General features: G+C 40.6%; 1 protein-coding gene across 14 annotated transcripts in view; it reads right to left on the bottom strand.

Annotated features, from left to right (window-relative positions):
• The window catches only part of FNBP1 (formin binding protein 1), a 108,782-nt gene that overhangs the window by 22,757 nt on the left and 58,444 nt on the right, over positions 1-27,581 (bottom strand). For 10 of the 14 annotated variants that reach the window (XM_067309270.1, XM_067309265.1, XM_067309267.1 and 7 more), the window contains 4 exons: positions 16,890-17,018; positions 14,940-15,086; positions 8,972-9,169; positions 7,396-7,578 (listed from right to left, as the gene is read on the bottom strand). In XM_067309270.1, the coding sequence (XP_067165371.1) occupies positions 7,396-7,578; positions 8,972-9,169; positions 14,940-15,086; positions 16,890-17,018 (657 nt within the window). The remainder of the gene's footprint in view (positions 1-7,395; positions 7,579-8,971; positions 9,170-14,939; positions 15,087-16,889; positions 17,019-27,581) is intronic. The other 4 variants (XM_067309271.1, XM_067309272.1, XM_067309278.1 and 1 more) reach the window with 2 other exon arrangements.

Raw genomic sequence — 27,581 nt, 5'->3', positions numbered from 1 at the left:
ACAGTTCTTTAGGATTGGTTTTAAAATAAAGGTAGCTCCATCAATGTGTTTGATAACAGGTTTAAGAAGTATGAAAATTTTCAAATATAAGCATTAGCATTACTCAGCAGAATTTATACAATAAGATAGTACAACCATCAAATGAAAAAATATGGCTGTGAAATAAATAGTGAAATATTCCATTTGAAGCGATCCATTGTGACAATGCAGCAATTCAGCTTCCCTCTGAGGTTCAGCCCATTAGTAAATAAATACACAGTGATAACCACAGAGCAATAGACAAATTAACTTTCTCAGCTAAGAGGCCATTGAAAAACCAAACAAAAACAATCAATTTTTGAAAGAGGAATAATCATACAAGAAGGGAAAAGAATGAGCTAAAACATGTTGCTGAAGGAATTTGGTCTCGGCAGCCTTTATTTGCACAATTGCTTTAGCATTCCTGTGAACTTTAGCAGAGACATGATCAGCACAAATTAAGATTCTTGTACATTTATACAGACAACATTCACGGTGCAGAAAAAATATTTACCTACAAAAGCACTCTATAAAAGGCACAAATGTATGCTACATGCGCTACTTTCTAAACACTACTCACTCTAAAGCCACTACACTACTGCAAAGAACCATCTGCATTGAGACTATTCTTTTGCTGTAAATTCAGCAAATTTCAAAGGGTTTACAGACACCGCATTGCCAAATTCTTACATTGTTAAGTATGATAAAAATAAAAAGCTTATTAATAGCATTTCCATCCAAATAGTACATCAGGGATTGTTATAACCAGTACCAGTAATGCAGATCATAGATTGAAAACAACGAAATGCTGAAACAAATCATATTCACAGTTTTCAGTTTCTGAAATGTATCGATAATGTTATATGTCAGTAATTCAATTTCTATAAACAAATATAAGCAGACTGAAAATAAATCTGCATTAAGCATTCACTAAATAACTATTTTTGCCGATTCTGATGGGTTTTCACAGCTAGCAGCTTGCTCAGCTCTTGGGAGAGCAGCAGCATTTCCCCCCTCCTCCCCCCGAACAATCAAGTAACCTCATTTCTATAAAACGAGCAAATCTGTTTCAAGCCATCAATTTAAATCAAATCTAGCCTAGTCTTGCAGGGAAGGAACGAAGAGCCTAAGAGCCACAAGCTTCAATAACACATGAGAGAGCATGAAAGGCAGCAAGTCCATGTGTTATTGGACAGTCACAGACACTAACCTCACTTACAGAGGACGGGATTGCAATAACCCCCGAGGCTTCCACACGGCCAGGAGGTAAATTTCTTTCTTAGTGGTCCTGTAGCAATCTCCCCTCTATTCTGCTTTCTCCAAATATCAGATTTAGAAGTCACAAATCTTGATTCCATGAACTATCATCGTTACAGAAAGTTCAGGGAATCTTCAGAAGCGCCACAGTGCTCTGCCACCAGGGCACAAAACGCTCCATGCGCCATTGCACTGCCATAAATTCGGAGGTTTGGTTAATGATGGTCAAGACCATATTCACAAAAAACCCACACAAATGATTTCGGATAAATGCATGGAACCCACCTGTAGTTACTTTTTACAGAGAGCAACTTTGCTGTAAAAGCAGAAGTTGGCTCAGCCTACAATTCCAATTAATTTAGAGCGTACCAGAACACAGAAATGACTTAGGACTTCTCCACTCTTACCCTTGCTGTGCAGCCAAGGGCACTTTAAGCAGGTTCCACACTGGAGCCCGAATTTCCCCAGTCCAACCGTTAACTGTGCCAATTTCAGCATTTCTGCGACTAGCAGATAGATGTTGCCTGCACATCGCGCGGTGAGCTGCAGCTCGCCGCTCACCAAACTCGTGGTTTCATCGTTTACAAAGCACCTTTCCACAGCACACTCCGAGGGCGTTGTAAGTGGGGTTAGCGACTGTGCAGCGACGGTATGGGCTGATCACACCATACACAGACTTACAACGTATTCCCTAGCCTCAATGGCACACGTGGGGGTCCCTAAAGTCCTCTTCATGAGTTCTTTGTGAAAATACAAAGACTGTGTCTGCTGGCGAGTCAGCAAGAGAAAACACATCTGTTACAGTGGAGACGAGCAAAGTACCTCTGCGTTTACTGCTTCTACAGCAAAAGATAGCTTGGTGCTTAACTAGCCTTTAAGTGCAAAGGGGAAACGTGCTGGCAACTAGGCGAGCGTCAGGGAGTTCAGTATTTTCACAAGAAAAGTAACTAAGTGCCATGCTTTTAAAGGCTAGCTTAAACACACCAGATCAGAAAACATCATCATCCAGGCTGGCATAAACCAAGGCTTTAACCACCCCAACCCTCCAGAAAACCCTCGTCTTGGCATAGATATATTTATATATATTAAAAGAACAAGTATTCCCACGGCCAGGGAACAGATGGAGCAAGAGAGAGGTTGGTTTTTGTTTGCTGATGTTGCGCGATCACAGACTAACGAAGTACGAATCGCTCGGGCAGACCACAAGCCGCGCGCCCGGGGAAGAGGGAACACAGCACGCACAGAGGCAAGACGAGATGGTACGGGAAACATTAACCGGTGCATGGAAACAAAGTTTTACATTGTAATGAAGTCAACAATTTCCACTAGAAAGGAAACCACAAAAATCCCTCCTCTGCCGTGTGCAACAGGACAGCCTGGAGGCTGGAGCCTGGGTAACGACAGCGGGAGCCACGTCCCCGCTCCCAAACCCACCTTCCCTCTGCCTAACCGCGGCCCCGTCTGAGCTGAGGGAGGCAAAGCAGGTCTGTGTAAAGCCACACAGCGTAATTCAAAGCAGTAAGTTCTACCCCTGGATTTTTTTTCGTGTAGAAGTACGGCTCTTCAAAAAAAAAAAAAAAAGGAGCTGATGTTATTGCCACTATAGCAATAAAACAAAAGAACACAAAATTAATATCAAGTAGCAGAGTACTGAGTTTTCTTTGTCCTCTAAATGGAATTAGAAAAAGCAGAGCAAGCATAAATGAAGCCATGACTTATGTAAGCGGTTCCTCATTTTTTGTGCTCTTCTGGCTTTAACTTCCCTAAAGAGACAAGTTGATTTACGTGTATTTCTTTTTTATACTGTCCTTCTAAAGAGTTATTAGAAACAGCACTCCCCAAAATTATGTGCAAGAAACACTTTTTTCCCCTCCTTTTCTAGTTTTGATCTATGATAAGTACTAGAGCAGTTCTGCAGCACTCTCTATAATGGACATTTCTGCTGCTGCTAGGGCTAGAAAAAAGAAAACTTGAGGAAAATAGGAAAATGTGATTAGAAAACCATAGACACTGACAAGAGTCAGCACCTAAAACTTTTTTTTTTTTTTTAAACCTGACTAGGATTTCATATTGGCAGTGACCACTGATATTCGTATTGGCTCTTCTACATTAACCTTGCATCTGTTGTAAATTAATTGTTCAGGCATCTGTTTCCTTCTACAAAAATAAGATTCATAGGATTTTTGGTTTGGAAGCAAAATTAAAACCAGACTGGGCACAGGACATATCATTAGTAGTTATAAAATTAATTTTTAAGCAGTCACCAGTGATTTTTCTGCTTTTTTAAATGTACTAATTTCTCTTTCCAAATGCAATATAACACGCTAAACCAAAATTTCATATGGAAATTACTAAAACATACTACCTATCCAGACACGTTTTGATCTCAAAGGTTTTGTGGAGGAATTGTATGGGAATCTATTCACTCGCTTATGTTTCAAGGATCAAGTACAATGTGCAGTTTTGCTCCCATTGATTTTATCCTGTTAAGGTCTTGACATCTACTAGACTTGTTCACAGTAAGTAGTTCCTTTTCCTGCACTTCTCCCTTGGAAGCTAATGCAGAAAAGGAGTATGATCCAGTTTGCAGTGAAATAAATTGTTACACTGACTTTAGCTGGAGTTAACAGCTCAGTTCATCCATAGAGCTGGGAAGGATCTGCCTCCGGACAACTTCGTTGCATAATCTAAAATAATATTTAAAATCTCTTGTGGCTATCTTCACGGCAAGGTGTCTGGCTGGAGTGGGATTTCTGTCTGAACAAAAGCAGTGGTGCAGAGACGATATTCAGATCAAATGAAATTCTTCAGCGCGCAGAGCCAAACATCCATTTCACTGTACTGTCCTGCTGGCTCCCCAAGTTTCCTTTCCAAGGGTTGCTTCACACTTACGCATCTCTGCACAGATCAAATGTTCTTCTGCTAGACAGCTTCTCCCTACTTCCTCCTGCCTAATTTCTTCGGTAAAAATCGCAACCCAGTATTTGCAACATTATAACTCATCCTCAAGTGCAAAATTCATATCCTTTAGGATTTTGCAATAGAGAGGACTTGAACTGGAACTCTTATAAAGAAAACTGATATGGTAAGAGCAGAATTAACAGTGTTACCTAGCTGTAATTTATATACGGGGGCCATATCAGATTATATCAGCTGAAACTAATGCTAACCACTCCTTTGTTATCTGACAAACTAACAGGATTTTGGGATGGGATTTCCTTTTTTTTTTTGGCCTGGATAGAATTTTTAACTTATTATTTTGTTTTTTAAGGCCATAAGGCACTTCCGCGACCTTTCAGTCTGACCCCGTGTACAACACAAACCACAGCATTTCACCCATTAGCTCCGGCCACCGAGGACCTATGAAACGTGACCTTTCCAAGTTCTCAAAACAGGCCGAGCAAGCTGCCAGAGCTTAGCAGCCTCTCCTGCTCTGTATTTCTAGATGAACTAAATGGCCTGAATTTGCCCCTCTGGAAAAAGATGTGATAATCTGAACACTGGCTTCCAACTCTGCCGGATGACTCAGGCAGGAAAACTATTTACACACAAACATCCTGGTGGCTAACAGGGGAAGGAAATGAAATAGAAAAAGAACAGTGAAAGGTTTAAATGAAGATTTAGCAAGAGCCTTTCCTTTCGCATTTTAATGAATGTGTCAGCAGAAATTAGAGGAGACTCCAGGGAAAACTACAGGAGACTTCTCCTCATTATTTCACCTTTCACACAAATCAGTTAAAAACAATAGGGTATGCAGCATTAGTAAGTGAATTTATATGAAGAGGTGAGAAAACCTTACAAAAGGCTCACTTAGACTTCTCCAATAAGTAATACGTAATAGAATGGCCCCTCTTCAGGCAATATTAAAAGCAATTAGTCATAATTGCTTATACAGCCAAATACTCACTAAATAAGAATTTGTACATTTGAAATACAAACTCGTGAAGTGCCCAGAGAACTATAAACTAGTATAAATATTTTTAGATTGAGTTAAAAACCTTCAGCACTGTTCTGAGCACTCCGTTCAGCGAGCGGCACTCTTGAAGCATTAGACCGCAATACAACCGCTCCCCTTCAGCAGCGCCTTCGCTCTCCAAGCGCCGCGTTGCAATGCGGTACGGACAAGCCTTGCAGAAGCCAGCCCACCTAACAGCTGCCTTCAAGAGACCCACAAGCAGCACATCCTCCAAATCTGCTGTTAAGAAGCGGAACTGAAAGACTGCTTTCCCCCTTAAGAGCCATTGAGAAAAGATGCTATGAGCCAAACTGTGCAACTGAGGGGAGGGAAGGAGGCATATTTACAGAATACACCTTCTGACAGCTTAGAAACTTTTGGCTTCCCCATCAAAAAGCACCAGAAATGCAATTCTTTGGGTTCTAGTCTGAATCATACCCCCATTAAATGGCAATTCCCTAGGAAAGAACTAGAAACTTTTACGTAAGAAAATTGTCTGTTTTCTTAATGTACTTTCTGTAACCAGATGATACAATTAAAATACTGTTTACAGCGTTGGTCTCAGTTCTCTGTAGCTAACCAACACTGAAGTTCCCTAGTGAAATCATCTCTACTTTTATATAACTGCAGCCTCTAAGCCTAAATGCCAGTGCAGTCCCTGGAGCAGAATTTGGGCCTTTGAAAGTAGTTATTTCCTGTCATTGCAGCCTGCTCTAAAAAATATTTTAAATATTGAACAGTTGTGTCTGCTTGGCATAATTTTTGTAAGAGGAAATAATTCTATTATCCTAACCTAGGAGCCGAAGCCATATGATGCTAGCGGCTTCTCAGTGCTGTGTGAGAGCTTGTTGGAAGAAAAACTGTTCTCTTTGAGGAAAGAGAAGTTCCATCTCAGCTATTATTTACTTAACAACTACAACATACAAAGACCACTAATGGTGGTCTAATTTAACTTACTTCAACACAAACACCTTAATGTCAGCTCACTAACAGAACCCCAAGTGCCCAAAGGAAGCCACTGAAAGCACGTGAGTCAGGACTGCTGACTCAAGGAAGGATTGGACAGATGCTCTCACGTCCTCTTCTCCGCAGTTCGTCAGCTGCTTCTATGTATTTCTTTTTCCATAGGTGTGTGACTAACTGCTAATTTGGGATTAAGCCCTGTAAACATCAGGATGTGTGCGCATATATGCTTGTTAGTCTGGAATCAAGTCAAACCTTCTCCTCTTACTGAAACGCCACTCTCCAGGATGCAGTTAAGGCCCTTGGGAAGTATCAGCCCCAAAAGTTGAGAGCCAACTGTAATCAATGTAGGTAAGAAGATGCAGAGAACATTAAATCCAGTTCCCTAGTGTCACCAACATGACTGTCTTGATTTAAAGGAAACCCATACCTTATAAGCTAAAGCTACTTTATTGCCACCTAAAATCATTTCAGGTTTCATGTCTCACCTGTTTTAAGAGTCGGACTTACTGAACAAGCAAAGACTCCAGCCCTTGAGCACCGTCTCTAAGGCTGAGTCGCAGCCAGAAATTCTGCACAGAAGCATCCCTAACTGTAAAATACAGGGAAGTGCTGTTCCCACCGCTCCAGCAAGAGACGTCAGATCTTTTCAGTGAAGTGCCTGAACTTGCCCAACTGAAGTCAGAAGGATTATTCCCTAGAACCCCTCCTAATTTACTTTCCTCCTTTTGACACAGATGCTGAGCTGAATCCACCCTGAAGAGAAGGTGGTTTCTCACAGTAAGGGAGGAAACATGCAACATCAGGACTGTACGAAACTTCTCAATGGCACTCCCCCAAACCAGCTCTGCTGCAGATATAGGCAGGGCTACTAAATTAATGATTTAGTTTATCTTTGGATTTTCATGTGAGTATCACTTAATGTTGAGCTGCTCCGTCCGTACTTTGGACAACCTTCCCCCTCAAAAAAAAATAGGTAATTTCAATTGGGAAGTGTATTTTTTGTGGTTTCATTGTGGCGTTTTTGACTACAAATGACTTTCTACTTTGGGATTCCTTGGATTTGTCTGCATGTTATGATAAAACACAATGGGTTCATTCACAAAACAAAACAAGTTTTTACATAACAGAACGTGCAATAAAAGCGCAAGAAAGAAAGAAAAGAGAAAGAGAGAGAGAGAGGTATCCAGAGGAGAACTTACCCCGCGCTTTAGGCTCCTGAAGCAGTGGATTTTAGGTTTGGAGGTCATGAACTCGTTGAAGCGATGGGAGAGGGGTTCCTTTTGCTGCTTGGGAGACTGGGGGCCGTTGGGAACAGCAGAGGGTGAGGCAGAGGCAGGGGGAGGAGGAGGGGGCTGATGGGGGGATGTTAAAAGGGACATAAGCTACGTATAAGAGATGGAGAAGTGACAGAATAAAAACCAAAATAAAAAGATAAAACACAAAACGAAAATAAGCATCAAAAACAATATTTGAAATCCAGAGGAAAAAAAAACAATTAAACAAATAATTAAATATTAAAGGCCATGGTTCAAAAGAGGGAGGAAAGCAGTATTTAAGAGTTGTGTTAAATGAAGAATGTGATAAATGGGAGTTTTTAGTAAATGATGCAACAGAAGAGTAACATGAAGTATTTTGACAGGAAGCTCATGCAGACTTTTCCATGCAACGCTATCCCCATAAATTGCCCTGTCCTCGCTCTGTGGACGGCTCAGAATAATGCATATGGATAGAGCTTTCAAATACCTGAATTTAAATGGATCAGATAAGGAAGGTACCTTAGTGCCCAGTAGCGTTTCTATTATCTGGAAAACAACAAACCACATTCCTTCCTGCTTTCAAATCATACCTCTAATGTGCATCAAACTTCACTTTTAAAAATTATTCTATGAATTTGCTCAGGAGTTGTTAGCCCTGGTTTTTGCTTCTGGCTACACTGATGTAAGCACCAGAGAGACGAGTTCTCTCATATTATCCCAACAGGATGACCCATTTTGATCAGGTAGATTTTTGTACTCACTCTGTGATTAGTGCAAGCAGCTTGATAAGGGTCAGAGCAACAAGGGTGAGATTAAAACAGTGAAGCTACTCTAGGCTTGCATCAGTGTTACTGAGAACAGATTTAGTCCAGTCAACCTGATACATTCTGGTAACCCCAGGTAAAGGCTGCCATGCATTATGGTGTAAAGTATGACAATGAAATGGTCAAAAAAATGGACACATAAGTTAATACATTTCTTTTTGAAGAAGTCAACTGCTTAGTTAGTTATGCTCAGTTAGTTATGCTAAATTAAGAATGAATCACAGCAATTCCTCGTTCCCAGCCACCCAACTGCTGAACCCACTACAAAGACTGAAAAGACAACGCAAATGAAAAGCCAAGGAGAGTTTTAGAAGTGTCGAGACAGTAATGCCACATTAAAGCTGCCCAAAAGTAACAATGTTAGTTAGCACACATGGCACTATGTAAGTGGTATACAATTCCTTCTCCAAGTTAGGAACAGAAATGGACCATGGCAAAGACATGACAACTAAAGGTAAATAAATATACAAACAGCAACATAATTAAAGAAATTGTACAAGAAAAAAAAATTAAAAATATAAAAAAAATCCTTAAGTAACCAAAGACTACAACAAAACACCATATTAAGACATTAGTTATTAACTTTCTGAAACTAAAATTCTCTTAAAAAAAATTGTAATTGCCAGGATTACTAAACAAGGCAGAGGTTATTGACTAAGTATACTAGCACCAAGCTGAAGTTTGCAAGTCAGTACCTTATTTTTCTTGATGAATGGCCATAACTTGCCCTTGGATTTGCCACCAAACTTCGGCTCAGATTTTCCATCCCCTCTGGAATTTGAAAGGCTGGATTCGGAGACAGTCCGCTTCATTGGCTGAGTGAAGTCCTCAAATTCAATATCTCCTGGAGGCTCAAACCCTGATTTAAAGGCTTCTATTACCAACTGTGAATCCTAAAATGGGAGAGAACCAGTATAAGTGTAAACATTTCAAATGAAAGCTGTCACCAGACTGGTGGCATAAGAGAACAGTACAAGGACGATAACGTTCGCTTATGCTGGAAACAACCTTTCCAGAGAGCAGTCTCGTTCTGGGGAATGAGCACCCTTCCAGAGCTCAGAATCGAGACAAAACTCTCCACCTTCTGCTCCAAGTTTAAGGCACTTTTTTTGGACCCGTTTTCACTACCATGATGTACTTTAAAAATTATGCAGAGCATATCATCTTACTGAAGCAAGGCACTCCACTGTGTGGAGCTTAATACTGCCAGATACTACAGGGATGAATGCAATTAAAAAACAAAACAAAAACCCCAAAACACACACAAAAAAAAACCAACCCAAAACCACACCACACACACATCACCCACCACCCAACACCCCCGAACAGAACAAAGCCTCAAAATTATGTCAGTCAGAATATATTGCAATTGGGAGCAAATATGGCTGCAATCTCAGTTTCATAATACCTCTCTAAATAAAATCTCCTACCAAAATGAAGATGGTGAGCTTTGCTCTCAAATAGCCCATTATTCCTGTTATGAAACCCTAGTCCATTTTGCAAAGGCATCACTGAGACCAATCATTACTTAAAATACCAATAGTTAATGAGGCAGAGGACTAAACTCTAAGGACATAAAAAGTACATAACCATCATCAGAGGATGAGTCATTGTAGTTAACGGGAGAGGATACTGAAGAAGGGTAAACTCAGGTCTCCTCATTCCAGTCTTTTACTGAGTGGTCATCTGACAACAACATAGCGATTTTGCTTCCCTTTGTTTTGGTTTCCCACACAAACATCAATATTATTATACAATCACCTTTTAAAGGCTTTTTGATGTTTGCTGGTGAAAGTGACTAAGAGCTTATTATTTTTAATTTATTTATTAGAAAAGAAATCACACTTCAGTAACTAAATAGAGACTCATTAAATCAAGAGACTCATAACAAAAATTTGAGGTACAGAATTGTTTGGCATGTCTAGCAGCTGTAAGCAAGCTGCTGGAAAGCCCCAATAAATACTCTGATATTAAGCAGCTCTCGAGTAATCACGTTGCCATAAGTCAGGAAGTTAGCGCTTGGGAACTTAGCTATGGTAAACGACAGCAGTTTATCTTGTGAACTTAACCTCACAACTGGAGCAATCCAAGGTGACGCAAGCAGCCAGGCACCTTGGGGCAGGTAGCGGTTAGTAACTCTACGCTGTCATAGGGGCCACGACGACAACTAAGGGACTGGAGCATCTCTCGTACGAGGAGTGGCTGAGAGAGCTGGGAGCGTTCAGTCTTGACAAGCAAAGGCTTGGGGGGATCTTATCAATGTTTATAAATATCCGATGGGAGGGTGTAGAGAGGAACGAGGCCAGACTCAGTGGTGCCCAGTGACAGGACAAGAGGTAACGGGCACAAACTGAAGCACGGGCAATTCCATCTGAACACAAGAAAAAACACTTCTTCACTGTGAGGTGGCTGAACACTGGAACTGGAGGTTGCCCAGAGAGGTTGTGGAGTCTCCATCCTTGGAGACGCTCAAAACCCAACTGGGCTCGGTTCTGGGCAACCTGCTCTAGCTGACCCTGTTTGAGCAGGGAGGGCTGGACCAGGTGGTCTTCAGAGGTCCCTTCCAACTCCAATTGCTCTGCGATTAAAGCCACTTACCCTTTTGGTTTTATTAGGAGCACTAGAGGCAAGTCAGCCATACACTACATGCAGTGGTTTTGCTCTTTTTTTGGCAGATATCAAGGAAAACAAGAGCAATATATTATATTTTTCCTAACGAGATCTACAAACACAATTAATTATACATAAGTTCAGACTCAGACTTCAGCTCAGAAAATGCATTTAAATCTAATGGCCCCAGGGAAAAAAATTTTTTAACACACTTATGACCTATTTGACTTCCTGGGAAGGGAGCTTTTTATATTACACTGTTTTAAGAGTTTTCACTCAAAGATCATTAGAGAAATTGTGCTACAACAGGCAGATATCTCATGAGCCACTAGAGAAGACCACCACCATGCTGTTCAGAGAAAAAGGGTGAACTTGCTGCTTTGAAAGACTGAATGTGTCTGTAGGTAAAACAGCATTCATGAAAAGTTGAGTGTGATTATAAACATATCCAAAGGCCTGGCTCAATTAAGCAAAACAGATACAGGAAAAGTTTTGTAAAAGCATCCAGGGGATTGTGAAGCAAATTAAGGCTTGATATCCTCAATCTATCAGGTACACTGTAAAACTCACAAACAACTTTTAAGGGAAGTACACCACTTTCAATTATTTCATCCTAGTCTGACATTAAAATTTCCTTAATTCTAAACATTTGTAGAGCTTTTTAATACTAATCATGAAAACAAGGCCAAGAAGGAAGAGAGAAGAGACTATAAATAAATAAATACAAGGTTACATTAAATACTCTACTGGTATTTTATCCTATGCTTAGAGCCTTTCTTTTTTCCTCTTTTAATTGTACAGTGTTCCTTCCATTTAGTCAAAACATCCTTCCACTACAATAGGGCTAAAAATAACCGGCATGCACTGGTTATACATTATCAGAAAGAGATAATGTCATAACAGGAACTTTGAAGACCGTAACAAATTAATTCTATCTGCTGCTAGAGCTTTCAGAAGCAAATTCTGCATTGGTTCACTTAGCAGTCACTACAGCTTACCCTTGAAACATGACCTCTGCTTTGCCTGAGTTGTTATAAAAAGGGGAGATGGAAAAGCAGCATATTAGAAACAGAGCTAACCAGTACTCCCAGCTAAATTCTGACAGCTTCCACCAGTATTAGTGGGAGTTTTACGTGCTTCAGAGAGGGCATAAAGCAATCCTATTTAAACCGTTACAAATGGAGTAACTAAGCCTAAAAGTTTGGCTGTTTTGCAAGTTGGGCATGAGGCAAGACTTTATCCTCTTTGTAGCTTAAATATTACAAAATATTAATCTATTCCATTTATCATTTTGGTTCTAACACCATCCAATGAAATAGGGGCTCTGGAAAGAAGTGATTTCCAAGTTCTTGCTAGTACCAATAGAGGGAGGGAACACACAGCTGGCAGTGGAAGAGGCCTGTTAGGAGCCAGCACTTCCAAAGCTTTAATACAGCTATATAACTTCATTCTTACTTGCTATTGTACTACACAGTTCTGATGCTATAGATCACTGGAGTTCATGGATGCAGTAGAAAACCCACCTACGTGAAGCTGAAAACTGAATACCAAAAAGCTCAAAGATGCCCAGATGAAGTGCAAAGTAAAAGTACTGCCTTTCTTTTCTTTTCTTTTTTTTTTTTTTTTTTTAAACAGTAACCCCTTAGCATCGGCTGGCAATGTTTTACTGGCAGTGAAAAACATTGCAGAACTTAGGTTTTTAAATCCTTCCAGCTAGAGTTTACTCATAGTTCAGTACAAAAGGTAAAGTGATAAAGTGCTAGAACTAGAGTTTTCTCTGCAACTGTTTTCTTTCTGACCAATACATCTCCTGTATTTGTTATTCCATCTAAAGCCCTGGATTCTGAACTGGAGTTAATGCATAAGGAGCAGAGCTTTCATTTATCCTCTCCCCTTCTTCAGTAATTCTGAATGCGATTTTTCTGGGTAGAAAAAGTGAAAACAAAAACAAAGAACGCCAGTCAAGAGCTAAAAAAGAACTTCAGATAAGTCATTGCCTTGTATCAGTTTCATGGTTTGTAAGGTAACTCATACATTTCAAGTTTGGTGATACTGTAGTGGTGTTTTTATGATTACCAGATCCTGGAGATTTCCCAGCTGGGAAACACACATCTGTGTGGGCCCAGAGTTTCACACAAAGTGTTTCCTGCTCAGCAGGCTCTTGGTTTTACTCACTGTTGTGCTAGCTGTATTATCACCAGCTGTCCTTGCATTCAGCTTTCCTGGAAAGTGACCTCATATTCAAAGTGGACTACAGCTCAGATCTAGTTAGACTTTCCTATCCAAATTCTTTCAGACTTGAAAAAGATGAGTAAAGAAGACAACCTTCAATTTGAATCTTTTCAGGAGAAGGAGAAACTCTCCTGTTAGGCTGAGAGTACCAAAACTTGCTTCTTAAAATTTTAAGAGGTGAGATGGGACAGGCTGCATGGCTGGATAAAGTAGGATATGATCTGGAAATAGAGAAGGTGACAGATGTAAATTGCTACATTGCAGATGCTACAGTGTGCATCTATGACCACTTCTACCAAGTAGCAGGATCTGCAAAAGGGCAGAAATAGGCATATCACTTCTATAGGATCCAAGTAGGTTAGGACCTGCTGGTCCAGTAGATGAAAAATCCTTGATGATATTTCAGCAAAAAGAACCCTTTGTGGTCATAAAGTGTTTTCCAGATAGAATATGCTAAACTCTTAAATGTTCAGATGGGACAAGTTTTGTTAAATTTATTTTTGTTAGCACAGTGTTTACATGATATCCCTGAGTTGTTATCGATGCTCAAAACCATCTTGTCCTAATGTCACTTGTGCACACAAACCATCAATCATCTGACATATCTGCAAGGGAGGGAAAAGGACTGACTTGAATGTAAAATTCATCTTCATTCAAAAATCTAGCTTAAACCTTGGGTGTTTCACTGAAGGTCTCCCTAAAGGTTTTGAGCAGAGCATAGGTCTAGGTATGAATCTCGCCCTAACATGATTTTCAACATGCAGCACCAAGAACGGTACCCCAAAGGGGTACACTTTTCTAACATGGATTTCAGTGTCTTGTCTCACCCTTCTCCCATCCCCAAAAGAAACAGTAACTTTCATATTCCTTGGCATACTATTCCCATGCTGCTCTGTGCGAGAGCAACTGCTGAGCAGAAAGTAGTGGATTCATTTCAAAACCTCAGCCTAAGGCTTATGCCGCCAATTAAGTGCAGTCTCCAGGCTCTGGGCAATGAATAGCACAGAAAGGATTCCAGTGAAAAAGACGTATGGGAAATTCAAACAGCCAGCAAGACACATGCTGTTTGTATTTGAAGCACTAATGTGATCCATGAGAAGGGTTGAAAGAACAGGCGGAGACTTCATTTACAAATGGAGCAGACCATTTTGAAAACTGAACAGAAAACATACTTGCCCTTGTGTTTGTTGACTGTACATCAGGAAACTCTTCATCAGCCAATAAGGTATTATTATTATTATTTTTAACTCCTACAATAATGTTCAGTAAGTCTCAAATCTTCAAAGAAAGAATTTAAAGTAAAGCAGCAAATTATGCCAAAGTTGTATTCAATTATTTATGTAGCCAACATTGTAAGTACTTCCATTATTATAAGAAAAGCTGAGATAAAGATGTTTCTGCAGCATTCAATTGTCTGACCATTATAAAGAAAACCCATCTGTATGAGAATTGGTGATGATTAGATATCTGGAATGATGTCCACCATTCTTCTTGTTCTAGGAAGAAGCCTATTTTTCAATAACAGTATCTCAAAAAGTAGTAATCCTACCAAAAGGAGAGAATATTTCTAAAAAAAATTTGGAAAAAAAAATAATATGGCAATAGATGCATTTCTGCATGTTAAGTAGATCTGGAAAATAATCTGAGCATATGCTAACACTGCATGAGACATAAAGCAACTTGGAACAAGAACGTGTTCCTTGTTTTAGTTGTGTGATTACGGAGCCCTCACACTGTGGCCCAGACCCAGGATTTAAGTCTCCATACAAAGCAATCAGTAGTAAAGACGGCAATCAACAATTCAAACAACGCAACACTTACATTCTTGTGATCGATCGATTCTGCTGCCTTTGTTATTTCATCCAGACACTTTCCAATGATGGGGATCACTTGGCGGTCGACCTCTGCAAAAGTTTTCATGGATTCACCTATCCTCACGATTCTTCTTTCTTCCATTTCTTGTATTTTCTAGAACATCACATTTGATTTTGATCAAATATCAAAAGTAACTTCACAGTTTCAAAGAATTTCTCTCCCTAGCATATACCAGCTCCTTTTAAATTTATGATTTAAATACATTTTATAAAAACAGCCAAACTAGGACAGCTGATCTCATGAAAGCAGCAATTTACATTGTTCCCTCAAAAATCAAAATGCTATTCTAAAAGTATTCTTTGCATTACTGTAACTAGGAATTTTTCAATTAAATTTCAATGTTAGAAAATGCTGATCTGTCAAAACCCCAGCCTTAGACTTTTGTAAGGATGGCTCCTAAGGCTTTTCATGTAATTCCTGGAAAGCTGAATGCTTTTTCATGTTTTGTGACATGTTCTGAAAGATCTTATTTTCATTCCAATAGAGAATCCAAACAATCAAAAAACTTGACATTCCCCACCACCACCACCACCCAAGAGGAGAGTTCTTGCTTTGCAGGTAGTCCTATATATCAAGTATTATTTACGCCAAACCTCCTCAACATACACTCCCTGTTGGTCACTAGATTCAGTGCTGTGGTCTCCAGTACCTGTTCCACAGACTTGTGCTTTAGAACAGGGGGAAAGCGGATGTGGCGCAACACTATTATGACAGATTATAACAGGGTGCAGAAGGGCATGAACAAGAACTGCCTGTTTCACATTAGACTGCAGGAATCTAATGGAACGTTGTCAAATTAAAAAAAAAAAATCTGCATAATCTTGACTGATCCACAAGCCAACAAAAACAATAAAAAGCTACAATTAAAGGAAACAACAGACAATTTTCTAAAAAGCAACCATTATTTCAACACTTAAAATACTGGAGCTTTCTGGTGTACTGGTAGTGAAAAGGATACTTCTGCAGAACTTTAGGCATGCTTACCCACAAATCAGAGTGCTTATCAGATTTAGTATTAAATACAAAAATATTGCAAGAAGTCTGTATGTGATGCCAGGAATAATTTATCTCAAAATTCTGGTTTGAAAGATCATCAAGCGAATAAATAGATGCATATTTAACCAGAAGTTGAAGTTATGAATAAGAAAATGTCTATTTGCTATGCAAACATCAGTTATTTCTGATCAGATGATAAACATGTGAGAACCTCTCTCCTGGAGAGGTTATATTTTCCACTTCTTGGTTTTTATGACCCGTTACAATGGAACAGTCATTTAGGACCTCTGTTCCACTACATTACTCTCTCTTTGTTCAAGCACAAACTCAGATCTTCAGTCAGTATAAATCTGATGACTTTTTTGTTCTTTCTCTGCAGTCTGTCCTAAGCATCCTAAGACATAATCAGCAAACTTACTTAAGCCCTGACATTCACCATCACAAGAGTTATTGTGGTTTAAATCTAAACATCTGTAAAGTCTGGTTTGAAAAGAGGTTAGAAAGGACTGTGAGGCTTTACAGATGTAAGGACACCCAGCTGACTTCTTTCCCAACAATGCAAATGACGGTCTCATTCCCCAGCTGCACGGACACAAGAGTTTAATGGAACGAGGCTGTGAGCAACTCCAAAGACTACTGTAATCTGTCACAACAATCCAATGTCTCGTACTTCATACATTACTGATCACCTGGTACCTAGTTTAAGAGATGGAGACAATTTATCACACCAAGCTCTCCAGCTCTTGGATTGGTAAATTGCAAATAAAATTTGCTAACAGAGACAAGATCGACACAGAGTAAAAGACAGGGTCATAGAATTGAACCAATGTGCAATACATCCCTCTCTTCTTATCACAAAAAGAATATGGCCTACTCTAGATTAGTGCCAAAAGCCCTCACCTGGAAGATATTTGGTATGTGTGTGTAGTAATGATCATGCTGCTCACTGTTGAACTTCTGTAGAGTGGAAGAGTATTCCGCTTTGCTGTCTTCTGCCATTTGATGTCGCAGCTGGGCTTGCTGTCTTGCCTAAAGAAATGCCAAAAGAAATTTAGAATTTGTATTATATGGAAATAAATTGCATTGCACTGCTTCTAGTGTTGCTATCCTTGTCAACAGGCAGTACAGAAACATTAGCATACGGGGCTCTGAACACTTCCACTTTTGGTTTATTGCTATCTCCTGTAATTATTTCATCTACTTCAAGCTTAAGGATCCAGTGTGCACTGCTGGACTTCAGTCCTCGTTCTTCTGTCAAATGGGGCATGGCTTTGCCCTCTGTTGAACTGGCATATACATCTGTCTTTAAAATTCAGAATTTTCAGTTAAATCAGTGAAAGTGTGGCATATGGAAAACCTGTGTTCCTAGTTTGCCTAACAAGTAACAGTTCTCACAGCTCAGATGTACCCTCAAAATGAACATCTCCCGTCATTTTCCATCTACATTAAACAAAGAGCAAGTCTTTCTGCTAGACCTGCAACAGAAAACAGCCCATTTCCCCAACTAGCATGTCTCATATTATTCTTGGATCGACTGATCTTTGCTTTTGTTACAACGTGTTATTTCCATGAGCCATTTTGCATTCCATGAACCACCTCTCCTCCTACCGCACCTAAAACACTGTAAAAAATTGCCCCACTAGCAGCCTGCTTAGGGGCACAAACTTTTTCTGTACATTTATGGATACTCTTCCTGCTCCACTTAATGCCTTGTTGGATGGCACCTGCTTTTTTCTAATGAACTACTTGCCTGCTGGCTAGCAGCATCTTTTGGGGAAAGGGAGGGGAGAAGGACGAGGAGGTTGCGTTTGTCTTATTTCCCATTCTTTAGTCACATCACCAAGACAGAACACCTTAATTCAGGCTCCCACAGGGCTCACTGCAAAGCTCCTGTGTCTACGCTTCCCTGAGCAGGGCTGGCACGAACCGCACAAGGAAAGGGGAGCCTGAGCAGCAGCCGAGATGCAACTCCCTTCCTATTTTTTTTACCCATGCAGATGATTTGCTTTGCTACCCAGCTTAACCTAGCAGAGCAGCAGGCAATTAACCTCACTTCTTTCCCTGGTACAATCTGTCCCTGTGTGACCCTTTCATATTTTCAGATCTCTCTCTTTATAATTCTTCTTCCTGAGGCCTTCTGTCATGTTTCACTGCCCCATATTATTCCTTTGCTGTCTATCCCATCTGTTTATTTTAGCTGCCTTCTCCTTCCTTGCTGCTGGCCTCCAGACAGCAGCTCTTCCTTCTCTTTCCTTTCTGCCCAGCTCCCGGCACCCAAATGCCTTCATTCCCCATCCCGTGCTCACTTGTTGAAGCTCTCTCCCACTCGTTCACAGAGCCTGCGTTCAGCCAGCCAGAGCGCTGTGGCTCGTTTTGCACTCATGCGGCCCTTCTCCACCTGACACGCTCCCACCTGTCCCAGCAGAGCCTGTTCCAGGGCCATGGACCAAACGCTTGCTCCAGGGAAGTCAGTGGGAGTTTTGCCATCGTTTTAAGTGTTTTGCCATCGATTTAAGTGGGCCTGGGATGTGGCCTTGTAAATCTAAGCCCTCCTGCTCACATTAGTTTTTCAGGCAGTCGTGAAGTCTCCTCACCTACCACTGTCTACCTAACCCTGGACCAGTGCTGAGAACACTCCTTGAACGCTGTGTTTCAATCGCTTCCTCATTCCAGAATAATCCCTTTAAGAAAGGAGAAGGAGAGACTGCTTTAGAAATCATTTAAAGCATTCTTGGGTGTTTCAGGGAAAATAGTTCAACAAATGGTGTTAACATACTCTAAGAAGGGGGCTACCACTAAAAACGGTTCAGAATCAGGTTATCATTTGAACTGTTCCAAGCAGACAATAGTTTCCTGACAATAAATCCTTGAAATACCAAATCATGGAACATTTTAGTAACCAGAACTGGAAGGTAGCAAATTCTGCCAGAAGGCTTCAAATCTCAATTTCAAAGAAATAGGTTTCCCTCCCATTTGTCCAGCTCACACATCTCACCTAATAATTTCTTTCACCTCAATTCAGCTATTGTTTTTGCAAGTGCAGTCAGTTGTAGGAATTTCCTAGATCCCCTTCATATTCTTTTTACAAAGAGAATAATTCAAGCACAGCGAGAAAATTCTGGGTACAGGGTGCATAACAGGAGATGAAACAGTAGCATCAAATGGAAAAGACTGTGACTATAACCAAATAAATGAACCAAAAAAAGTCCCGCTAGGATTTTTAACTGACCACTAACTCCTGTAAAGGGAACACATAAAACCTCAGAAAATTTACCTGCAGCAATGAAATTCCAAGAAGCTGTATATTTTTTTTGTGCCTGAGTGCTACATAATTTATTAAATTTTCTCATCCACACACTCATATGAGCTACATTGAACATGAGTGGAAAACAATACAGCCTTGTACAACAAACACAAATATACCAGCAAAACAAAGTCAGCCATGGAAAGTCTGACAGCTGTAAGAGTAATGTACAGTTATCTCCCAACCCCTCGCTCAGGAGCCAGCTGCTACAGATCAATATTCATTTGTGAGGCCCATTCTCTCCAGCTACCTAAGAGCGACCCATTGTTCGAGCCGACTTCTCCAGAAGGCCCAAGCCCACTTATACCAGCTGCTTTTTTTTTTTTTTTTTTTTTTTGAAATAGCACAACTCAGGAATTTGTCCCTCGACTCTATTGTTGAAACAGAAAAACAAGAAATCCATTATTGCACATTTCAAGCCAGACCCTGCAAGCATTAAGCTATCAGAGTTCATTCTCATGAGCAAGCTCATTAGCTGGATATGAGCAAAGTAATTCGGAGCTAAATGTATACAGGAGTAGACTCTCAGTTTCCAAAACTATCTTAACTGGCCTCAAATAAAAGGGGCAGCAGATGAGTAAGTATGATTGGGTACATTCCAAAAAACAAGACTTTTTGTATGAGAGCCCCAGTGATGTTTTGTTTCTCCTGGCCATTTTATGCATTTGGCAAGCTTGAAACAGCTTAAATGTTTTTCCAGTGAGATATTTTGATCTTAAAATAAAAATATAAAAAAGCCTGGAATTTTTTTCTATTACTTCATTGAATGTGTCACTTACTCGAACATCATCACTTTTAGTATTAACAGAATTTATTTTATAGCTAGGCTCCTGCACTCTGTTGGAAGCACAGAATGATAGAAATGAGATGGTGACGTTAAGTTCCAACATTGAGAGGAACGGATGCAGCGGCCTGGAGCTGCCTGGAGTCACAGGAGCTTTATGGAGGGAACAGAATATTTTAGGAGCAATTTCTAGTTAAGCTTCACAGAAAATAAACACCAAATACAATTTTGTCTTCTTTACTGCTCTTTACTGCACACAGATGGCTTCAGAGAGGGTATTTTTCAGGCTTCTTGGAATTAACCTTAAAATATTTGATCTGAATGCTATTTTCTGGAACAAGGCTTGGAATAGCCAGTTTCTAGAGAACTAGACCATGACTTCAGATATGAGAGGATGATATTGTCATGCAGCTTTCAGTCAACATCCTCTCTCCTTTTAAGCGGGCAGGGATGACTGAGCAAGCGCTCGGGTTTCCGGCGCCACATGTGAAACCACAGTCCAGATCTTCCACAGACCGCCAGATTTCTCTCAGCCGTAAGGGAGATGTCAAGACTAGGTACTTGTAAGGCAACAAAAAACATCTGCTCCCCCTTTTAAAGGGGGAAAGGATGAGGTTACCTTTCTGCATCACGAAAAATCAGAGAACAGCATATACATTCAAGGGATTTGGGGGAAGAAGAAGAAGAAGAAGAAGAAGAAAGGCAATTTACTTTCAAATTTCATATTTAGCCTGAACCTACTTGTCACTTGTAAGACATATGCTTGAAAAATTCGGCAGTTTGGCAACATGATGCAACTTTGCAGGGACAGTCACTGTACGTGAGAGAATGTGAGAGAAGAATTATTGACAGGGAAAGTTCTCAACAGTCCTTGCAAACATACAGTACTATAAAAGCCTTATATACTGACCTGAAATCAAAACTAGTTACTTTGCCTTTGACCAGAGCTCACAAAAGGAAAAGTTAACAAATTAGAGAAAGAGGATATTCACACATTTATGACTGGCATTGCCAATCTTGGAGGAGTGAGAAAATGCTAGGACACTGCCAGGCATAACATGATGCTTCACAGAATTAAAAAACAAACAAATTCCTGTACTGTGTTACCTGCATACACCTTATCCCCCCAAAGTTAGGTTCTATGTGAAAGAAAACTGGTATTTAAGTGTAGGAGAAATTGGGGGGGGGGGGAGGAGGACAGAGGTACACTTTCTGCCATTTCAGTCTGCAGCAACGGTAAAGAATGAGGGATATTTTTTGCTGAGAACAATTTTCTAAGACACATTCCAGAAACAGCAGCAGGGTCAATAGACACACTGTCTTTTCGGTTTACACAGACAAAAAATGCAACTCCTCAAGGCTGTTGTGGTGGGAGTGATATGAATAACTGAAAAGGGCAGAAAAAAAGCTTTGGCTACTATTCAGCTGATCCACACTGAGTGGAACAGTTCAACTCCTCAGCAGTTACTCTTATCCAGAGTGGCAGAGTTTCCAGATGAAACTTTGGTGAGACTTGCTTTCTTCTTTTCTCCCTGCCCCCTCCCCTTAAAAAAATAACAGTGCTTGGAAGCATGTGAGATAGATCACACACACTGCCTGCCAAAATAGACCTGATCTTGGATTTACCAAAGACAGACTAAAACGCAAACACAAAAAAAAAAAGACATCCCCCCTCAAAAAACCCACCCAAATCTTTCAAAATAAGTTAATGATAAAGGCAGACTCGGAAACACTTCACCAATTTCAGGAATGCTTTCAATTGCTCCCAGATTTTTTCAGCTGCAGCCTCTGGTCCTGCCTACACAGACACTCTCACATAGCTGCTCTCTGCCACGAGTAGGAATTATCACCAAAGGCAGCGGGGCGCCTCCTGGTAGCAGCAACACTGGCAGTGTTTGCAGAATCATTAAGAATAGTGGGAATTCTGCCATGGACTTCAAAACAGGGCCAGGATTTCAGGCTCTGATTTGCATAGCCTCCAAATCAAGCTCCATTGTTTACTATCTTGCAAGAATCAGTCTGATCTCTCTGAGTTGGCAAGCAAAAAAAGGTTTCAAAATCCATTTTCCTAAAAGCAAGGAAAGTGAGGAGGTAGAATGGGGAGGGCAAAAGAACAGGCAGAAGGAGCAAAAAGGAAAAAGGAAAATGAAAGATCATTACTTTCAACACTAGAAAGGATGGAAAAAAAAGTCTGACAGTCTGTGTATTCCTGAAATCCCTCGGCTGAATATAATACACAAATGAGCAAACAGCCGACAGGGAATGGAAAACCTTCATGATCAAACCTCAGGAAACATTATCTATTGCATTAGCATTCCACGTAATTCTGCCAGATTATAAGTGCACACTAACAAGAGAAATGCTGGAGTAATAAAACATCACTGAAGCTCTAATGAGAAAGGTGGACCAAATTTACAGAGCTGGGCGAGCAGCACAGTAAGACACTGTGCAAGGCCCTAACACAGCTCTTAAACTGTTGTGGTCCTATCTGCACTATTAAAATATAGATATATATATATTGCAACAAGGACTCACCTAACTGTGTCAGTCCTATACTCATCCAACCAGTTCTGCAGCATGATTGCAAATGCAGTAGCTGGCTGATTAACGGGGTCTGACAGCTGCAGGTTAACTTGAACACTTACTTAAGTGAGGCAGCCCAAGACTTGGGATGGTTGGCTTTAGATCTCAGTTCTGCCACAGACTCCCTTGCACAAATTTCCGAGTGCTTCATTTCCCACGTAAAAAGCAAGGGCATAGATATTTCTTTTCCATCATGTCCAATTTATCTCGTCAATTGTGTTTGCAAAATGTTCAGTGTAGTCTAAAGGCTATATAAGAGGAGGACCATCACCTAAGAAATAAGAACAGCAGCAAGTGCCACTGTGGCATACACCAGAAAAGTACCACCACTCAAATATGCTGTTTTAAGGCCCTAATGAATTAATTATGTCCTGAAACCAGAAGTTTGTCTTCTTGCACAGCAGTTCTAATGCCACAAAGATTAAATACGCAAATTGCCTTGGTGACCAGGCTGCTGATAGGGAAATCCTTGTTTCCGTGCAGTAGTCAGCCTGCAGTCTGGAGAAATCCACTTCCTTCAGGATAATTAAGGAAAGTCTGAGTTATTACCAAAGAAAGGGGCAGTCGCGCAGTGGGGGGAAGGACATGAGGAATGGAGGGAGGAGGTGACAAGAAGAGAGGTAGCTGGGACAGGGCATGATAAAGGTTAAATGATTTCTGGAAAGCTGTTTAGTTGTACTAACATAAGCAAATTAAATTCTGCAGTGTGTAAACATACGTATTGAATATAAATAATGGAAATTATCCCAAGACTGTATAACAGATTGCTTAGTTCACACTTGGAATACTGGACACAGTTCTAATCATCTTTCTTGGGGGAAGATTTTACAAATACAGGCAATGCACAATGCATAGTCAGGGCTGAAGACAGTTGCTGATATGAATTCGCTAGCTTAAAGCCTAACTTTAGAGCTACAATACATTCACTGTTACATCGAACAGCTTACAGAAAATAAGGTAAATCCTGATGTTTTTGCTTCATTTTCACTTGGTTCTTACACAGGTAAAATAAGCTATTCTAATATTTTGACAGAGTAAGAATGACTACAAATTAGTTTTCCAAGCATCTAAGCATAAACTAATTGCTTTGTATTACCTAAGAAGAATGCTTCTTATATTACACTTTTGATTCAACTAGAGTTGATCCTTAATTCAGAAGCACCTCCTTTCCCTCCTTAACATGTTTGCTCCACAACGTAATCCCCCTCCCAATAAGGCTGCGTTTCTATGAAACTCAGTCAAATGGCTATGTAGGGCATTACTGAGAGCACTGCTAAGAGGAAATGTAGGTTTGGATGCGTTTCCCTTATCTTATGCTAAAACTGATACTTGTGTTCCTTCATCTCTTACCACCAAACACAGTATCTGCATAGGATACATAAGGATATTAAATTATCCTGCTACAGTCATTAACTCTTTATTTACTAGAAATCAAAACTCATACATTAGTCACGAGTCTAAAAGGAAAACAGCTGCTGTATCGTCACTGAGTGTCACTAATGACAAGTTGTAAACAAGGCTTACTATCCCAGAAATGCAAATGACTGTCCTGAGGGACTCCCTGCATTCACACTACATTGCCCATTAGGAAGGAAGCAGTTCCAAAAGGAGATCATCAGATGGCTGCAAAACCCATAAAAACTATGTTAGCGTAAACTAATGGTCTTAAATCATGTTACCAAGGCAAGACTGCTCTTGAATTGATGGGGAATTTGGCCCAAGTCACAAGCAGAGCCGCAGAAGGGTTTAGCCAGTTCCATCTGCAGAGCAAGAGAAAAGCAGCTGCCTAATCAATACATGCAAAACTCACTATGCAGAGAACATGGGGGAAATCGTATGCAACACCTGCCTCTCAAATAAGAAATGCAGAGGCCAGGCCCTCTTGAACTATGTGCTGGACTGAGCCTTATTCACCTAAGCCTGCAGATTGCACTGAGACATTGCTGACGCGCTTTCGTAAAGTCACAGCAGGCAAGGAGAAGCAAAGCCCCTGGAATTATTCACTGCAATACGTGAAAGAATATTCACTGTATTAATGACAAAAATACTGCGGAGCTCTTCCAGCTTCTAACATCATCTTCGCATAGCACTACATTTTCTAAAGTGCTGAGAAATTCAGTATGCCAGTATGCACTGAGTTGGGCCAGAGAAGGAGGGAATAAGACAAGCCCAATTGTCACAGGGCAGATAACTCAGCGCCTCCTGAAAAATTAAGCCCATTAAGCAGTTCTGGTGTGCACAAGGAAGGCACCCAAAATCTCTGGCTGTACTGCAGAGTTTAATGCTGACAGTCTTAACTGATCAAAACCTCGGTGACGTACACTGCCGTAATTTGGCTCTGGGCTAAAAATGTTTCTCTATGGCTTGCCTGAAAGGTTTCAGTGATGCACACTGTATCTTGCTGTACTGTGACCTGTCTGCTACTCTGAAAAAGCATACTGTAAATGGTGTATGAAGGACAGCGCTGAAGCGCAGATCAGAGATTTCTCTGGGGCCTAAGTAAAAACAGCTCGGGTATCCTTCATTGTAAGGACGGGTAAATTCTTAATGAAAAGATTTGTGTCCTGAAGGGCAGCAGCAACCTACAGGCTGGGAGAATAGTTTAACACGACAGCATAACTCCATTTGCCAAGGCAGGAAGATCAGCTTATTCCAAGAATCTTTCTAAATAGCAGTATTTCTACATTTATGTTCAATAAGACCTTGTCAGTGATTCAGCTCATGTCTGCCCAGTGCTGTGTAAGTGGACGTGTCTTCTATGGGCAAGGGGGGAGATACAGACTCTATATTGCATTAAAATTGATAACAAGCACCTGGGGAACATGGGGTCAGAAAAGAGAAGAGAATGAAGCCTCAGCTGTCAAGTGTCAGTGTCTTTCTGTACTTATATTTACCAACTAGAAAATTAATGTCACAGTGATACTACTTTATGAGGTTTTATGGCTTTATGCAAATATTATACCACTCTGGGACTCAAAGAGTCTTGGACAAGGCAGGCATAACCTCATCTGAAAGCCATAGAGAGCAATGGGGAAAGTTCCCAGAGTTTTCAATAAACTTGAAATTACTTCCCTTTGCCTCAGTTTCTCCATTTCAAAGAAAAAAAAAAGGGGGGGGAGCCAGTACGTCTTAACTTGTGATTATTAATAAACTCCTAAATGTCTCAGAGGCAGAACAGGAATAAAACCATAAAGTTTTTTCCTCTGTTTTCAGATATGACACAGTATGAGAAAGAAGAGAGGAAAGCAGCAGCATCATTTTCTAAAAAAGGAAGGGTACAATAATTCTGTATTTTGGAGTAAGTTTGATTTCAAACTGACAGCTCCAAAAGCTCAAGCAGCTATAAGAATGTAAGGAAGCAAACTGAACAGGAAAATCCCACAGCACCAGAAGAGATGTCAGAACATCACAGGATATGAATAAAATCTTAAAACAAACTCAACCTTTCGGGGTGCGGGTCAGAGACTTGCTGAATATGAACCAGTTGAAACAAACAAAAAACACTCCAGAAAAAAAATAAAACAAAACAAACCACACAAGTTTATAATAGCAAAGCCAGGAGCTTCTCAGTAGGTGAGAGTTAAGGTCAAGTTTGCTCTTCAAGTCTTTTACTACCTCCTAAATCCACAAAACATTTATATTAATCTCAAAACTGCTTGAGGTCGAAGCCTCCTAACACAACAGAAACAAAAACTAGGTGAAACTAGGTGATTAGCCCTGACTTCAGGATTGCAGTGCTGGGAACTCACACGGAGCTCAGTTTATGCTGCTCAAAGCTGAAGTGAATGTTATTTTCTGGCAAAACGATTATTAGCTAGGACCCCAACACATGGCTGTGCTACTCATCAGCAAATGGGCAGACCCTGCCCAATACTGAGTATCTCCTGCAAAGTGTCATCCTCCCCTTCAATTGCTATGCAAATCAAAAGCGGCAAAAGCGCTCATCCCCTCCCACGGTCGGCCTCAACCACTTCCTCTTTAAAAGCAGATTCTGTAAAACGTACTTTGAAAAGAAACCTTTAGAAAAACCAGTTGACTAATTTATTTTTTTTTTTAATTGCGTGAAGTCTGCAAAGACCCCACTGGGTGCCCCGTTATCCCATAAAGATGTCAGCATTTTAGCGATTGCAGCTCCAAAGCGAAGGAACAAACACTAGAGCGCTTCCTTATATGTACACTGACTCGACACTGGTGACAGGCACTGTTTCCCCAAATGGTCAAAAAATTAAAGCAACTCCGCTGTGGTTTTTGAAAGAGAACTCCTTTAAAAGCATCCATGCCACCCCCATCCAAATGAAGCTAAAGCCTGCAGTGATACCTATAAGCTTTCCCACTGCTAGCATCAACATGTTACGCAGTTTACTTAGTTTATGTACTTTCACAGTACGGCTTTTTGCAACACGGTTTTCTACTCTCACTCTGCTAAACTGAACTGACAATGTTTGTGCCAACCTGCACTGTGCGCTCACACTTGCGCATCCTCTCTGCGGATGTCGGCTGCTTGTAATTTAAAGGCTCAGTGCAAACACGGGAAAGGGGACTCAAGGGTCCTAAATCTACTCCCCTTTTTTGATTCCTGCATAAAGACTGTGACCATCACCAAGATCTGAACAGTCTTTTGCTCTGTGTAACCAGCACCAAAAAAGGAGATGGGAGGAAGCAAAGCTAAATGCCCTGCTATCTTTTATATCAACTACCAAACGGGCTGGCTGCAAAGCTGAACAAACCCATAATGGCCATAGAAGCGGCAGAAATGGCACGTACCCTACATGCATCAAACCTGAGCTGGTTCTGCATGAGCAGCTTGGATCTCCACACACAACACCTGTACTGCCCACCCAGCTCTGCCTCTAAGTACAAAGTTGAGGCCCTTCACCATCCTTTGGTTAAACAGTCCTGGAGCCTGAAGAAACAAGGAGGA

This window comes from Apteryx mantelli, chromosome 21, assembly GCF_036417845.1.
Source record: "Apteryx mantelli isolate bAptMan1 chromosome 21, bAptMan1.hap1, whole genome shotgun sequence".
Taxonomy (NCBI): Eukaryota; Metazoa; Chordata; class Aves; order Apterygiformes; family Apterygidae; genus Apteryx; species Apteryx mantelli.
Note: the sequence above shows the minus strand (reverse complement) of the source record. Positions and strands in the feature narration are given on the sequence as shown.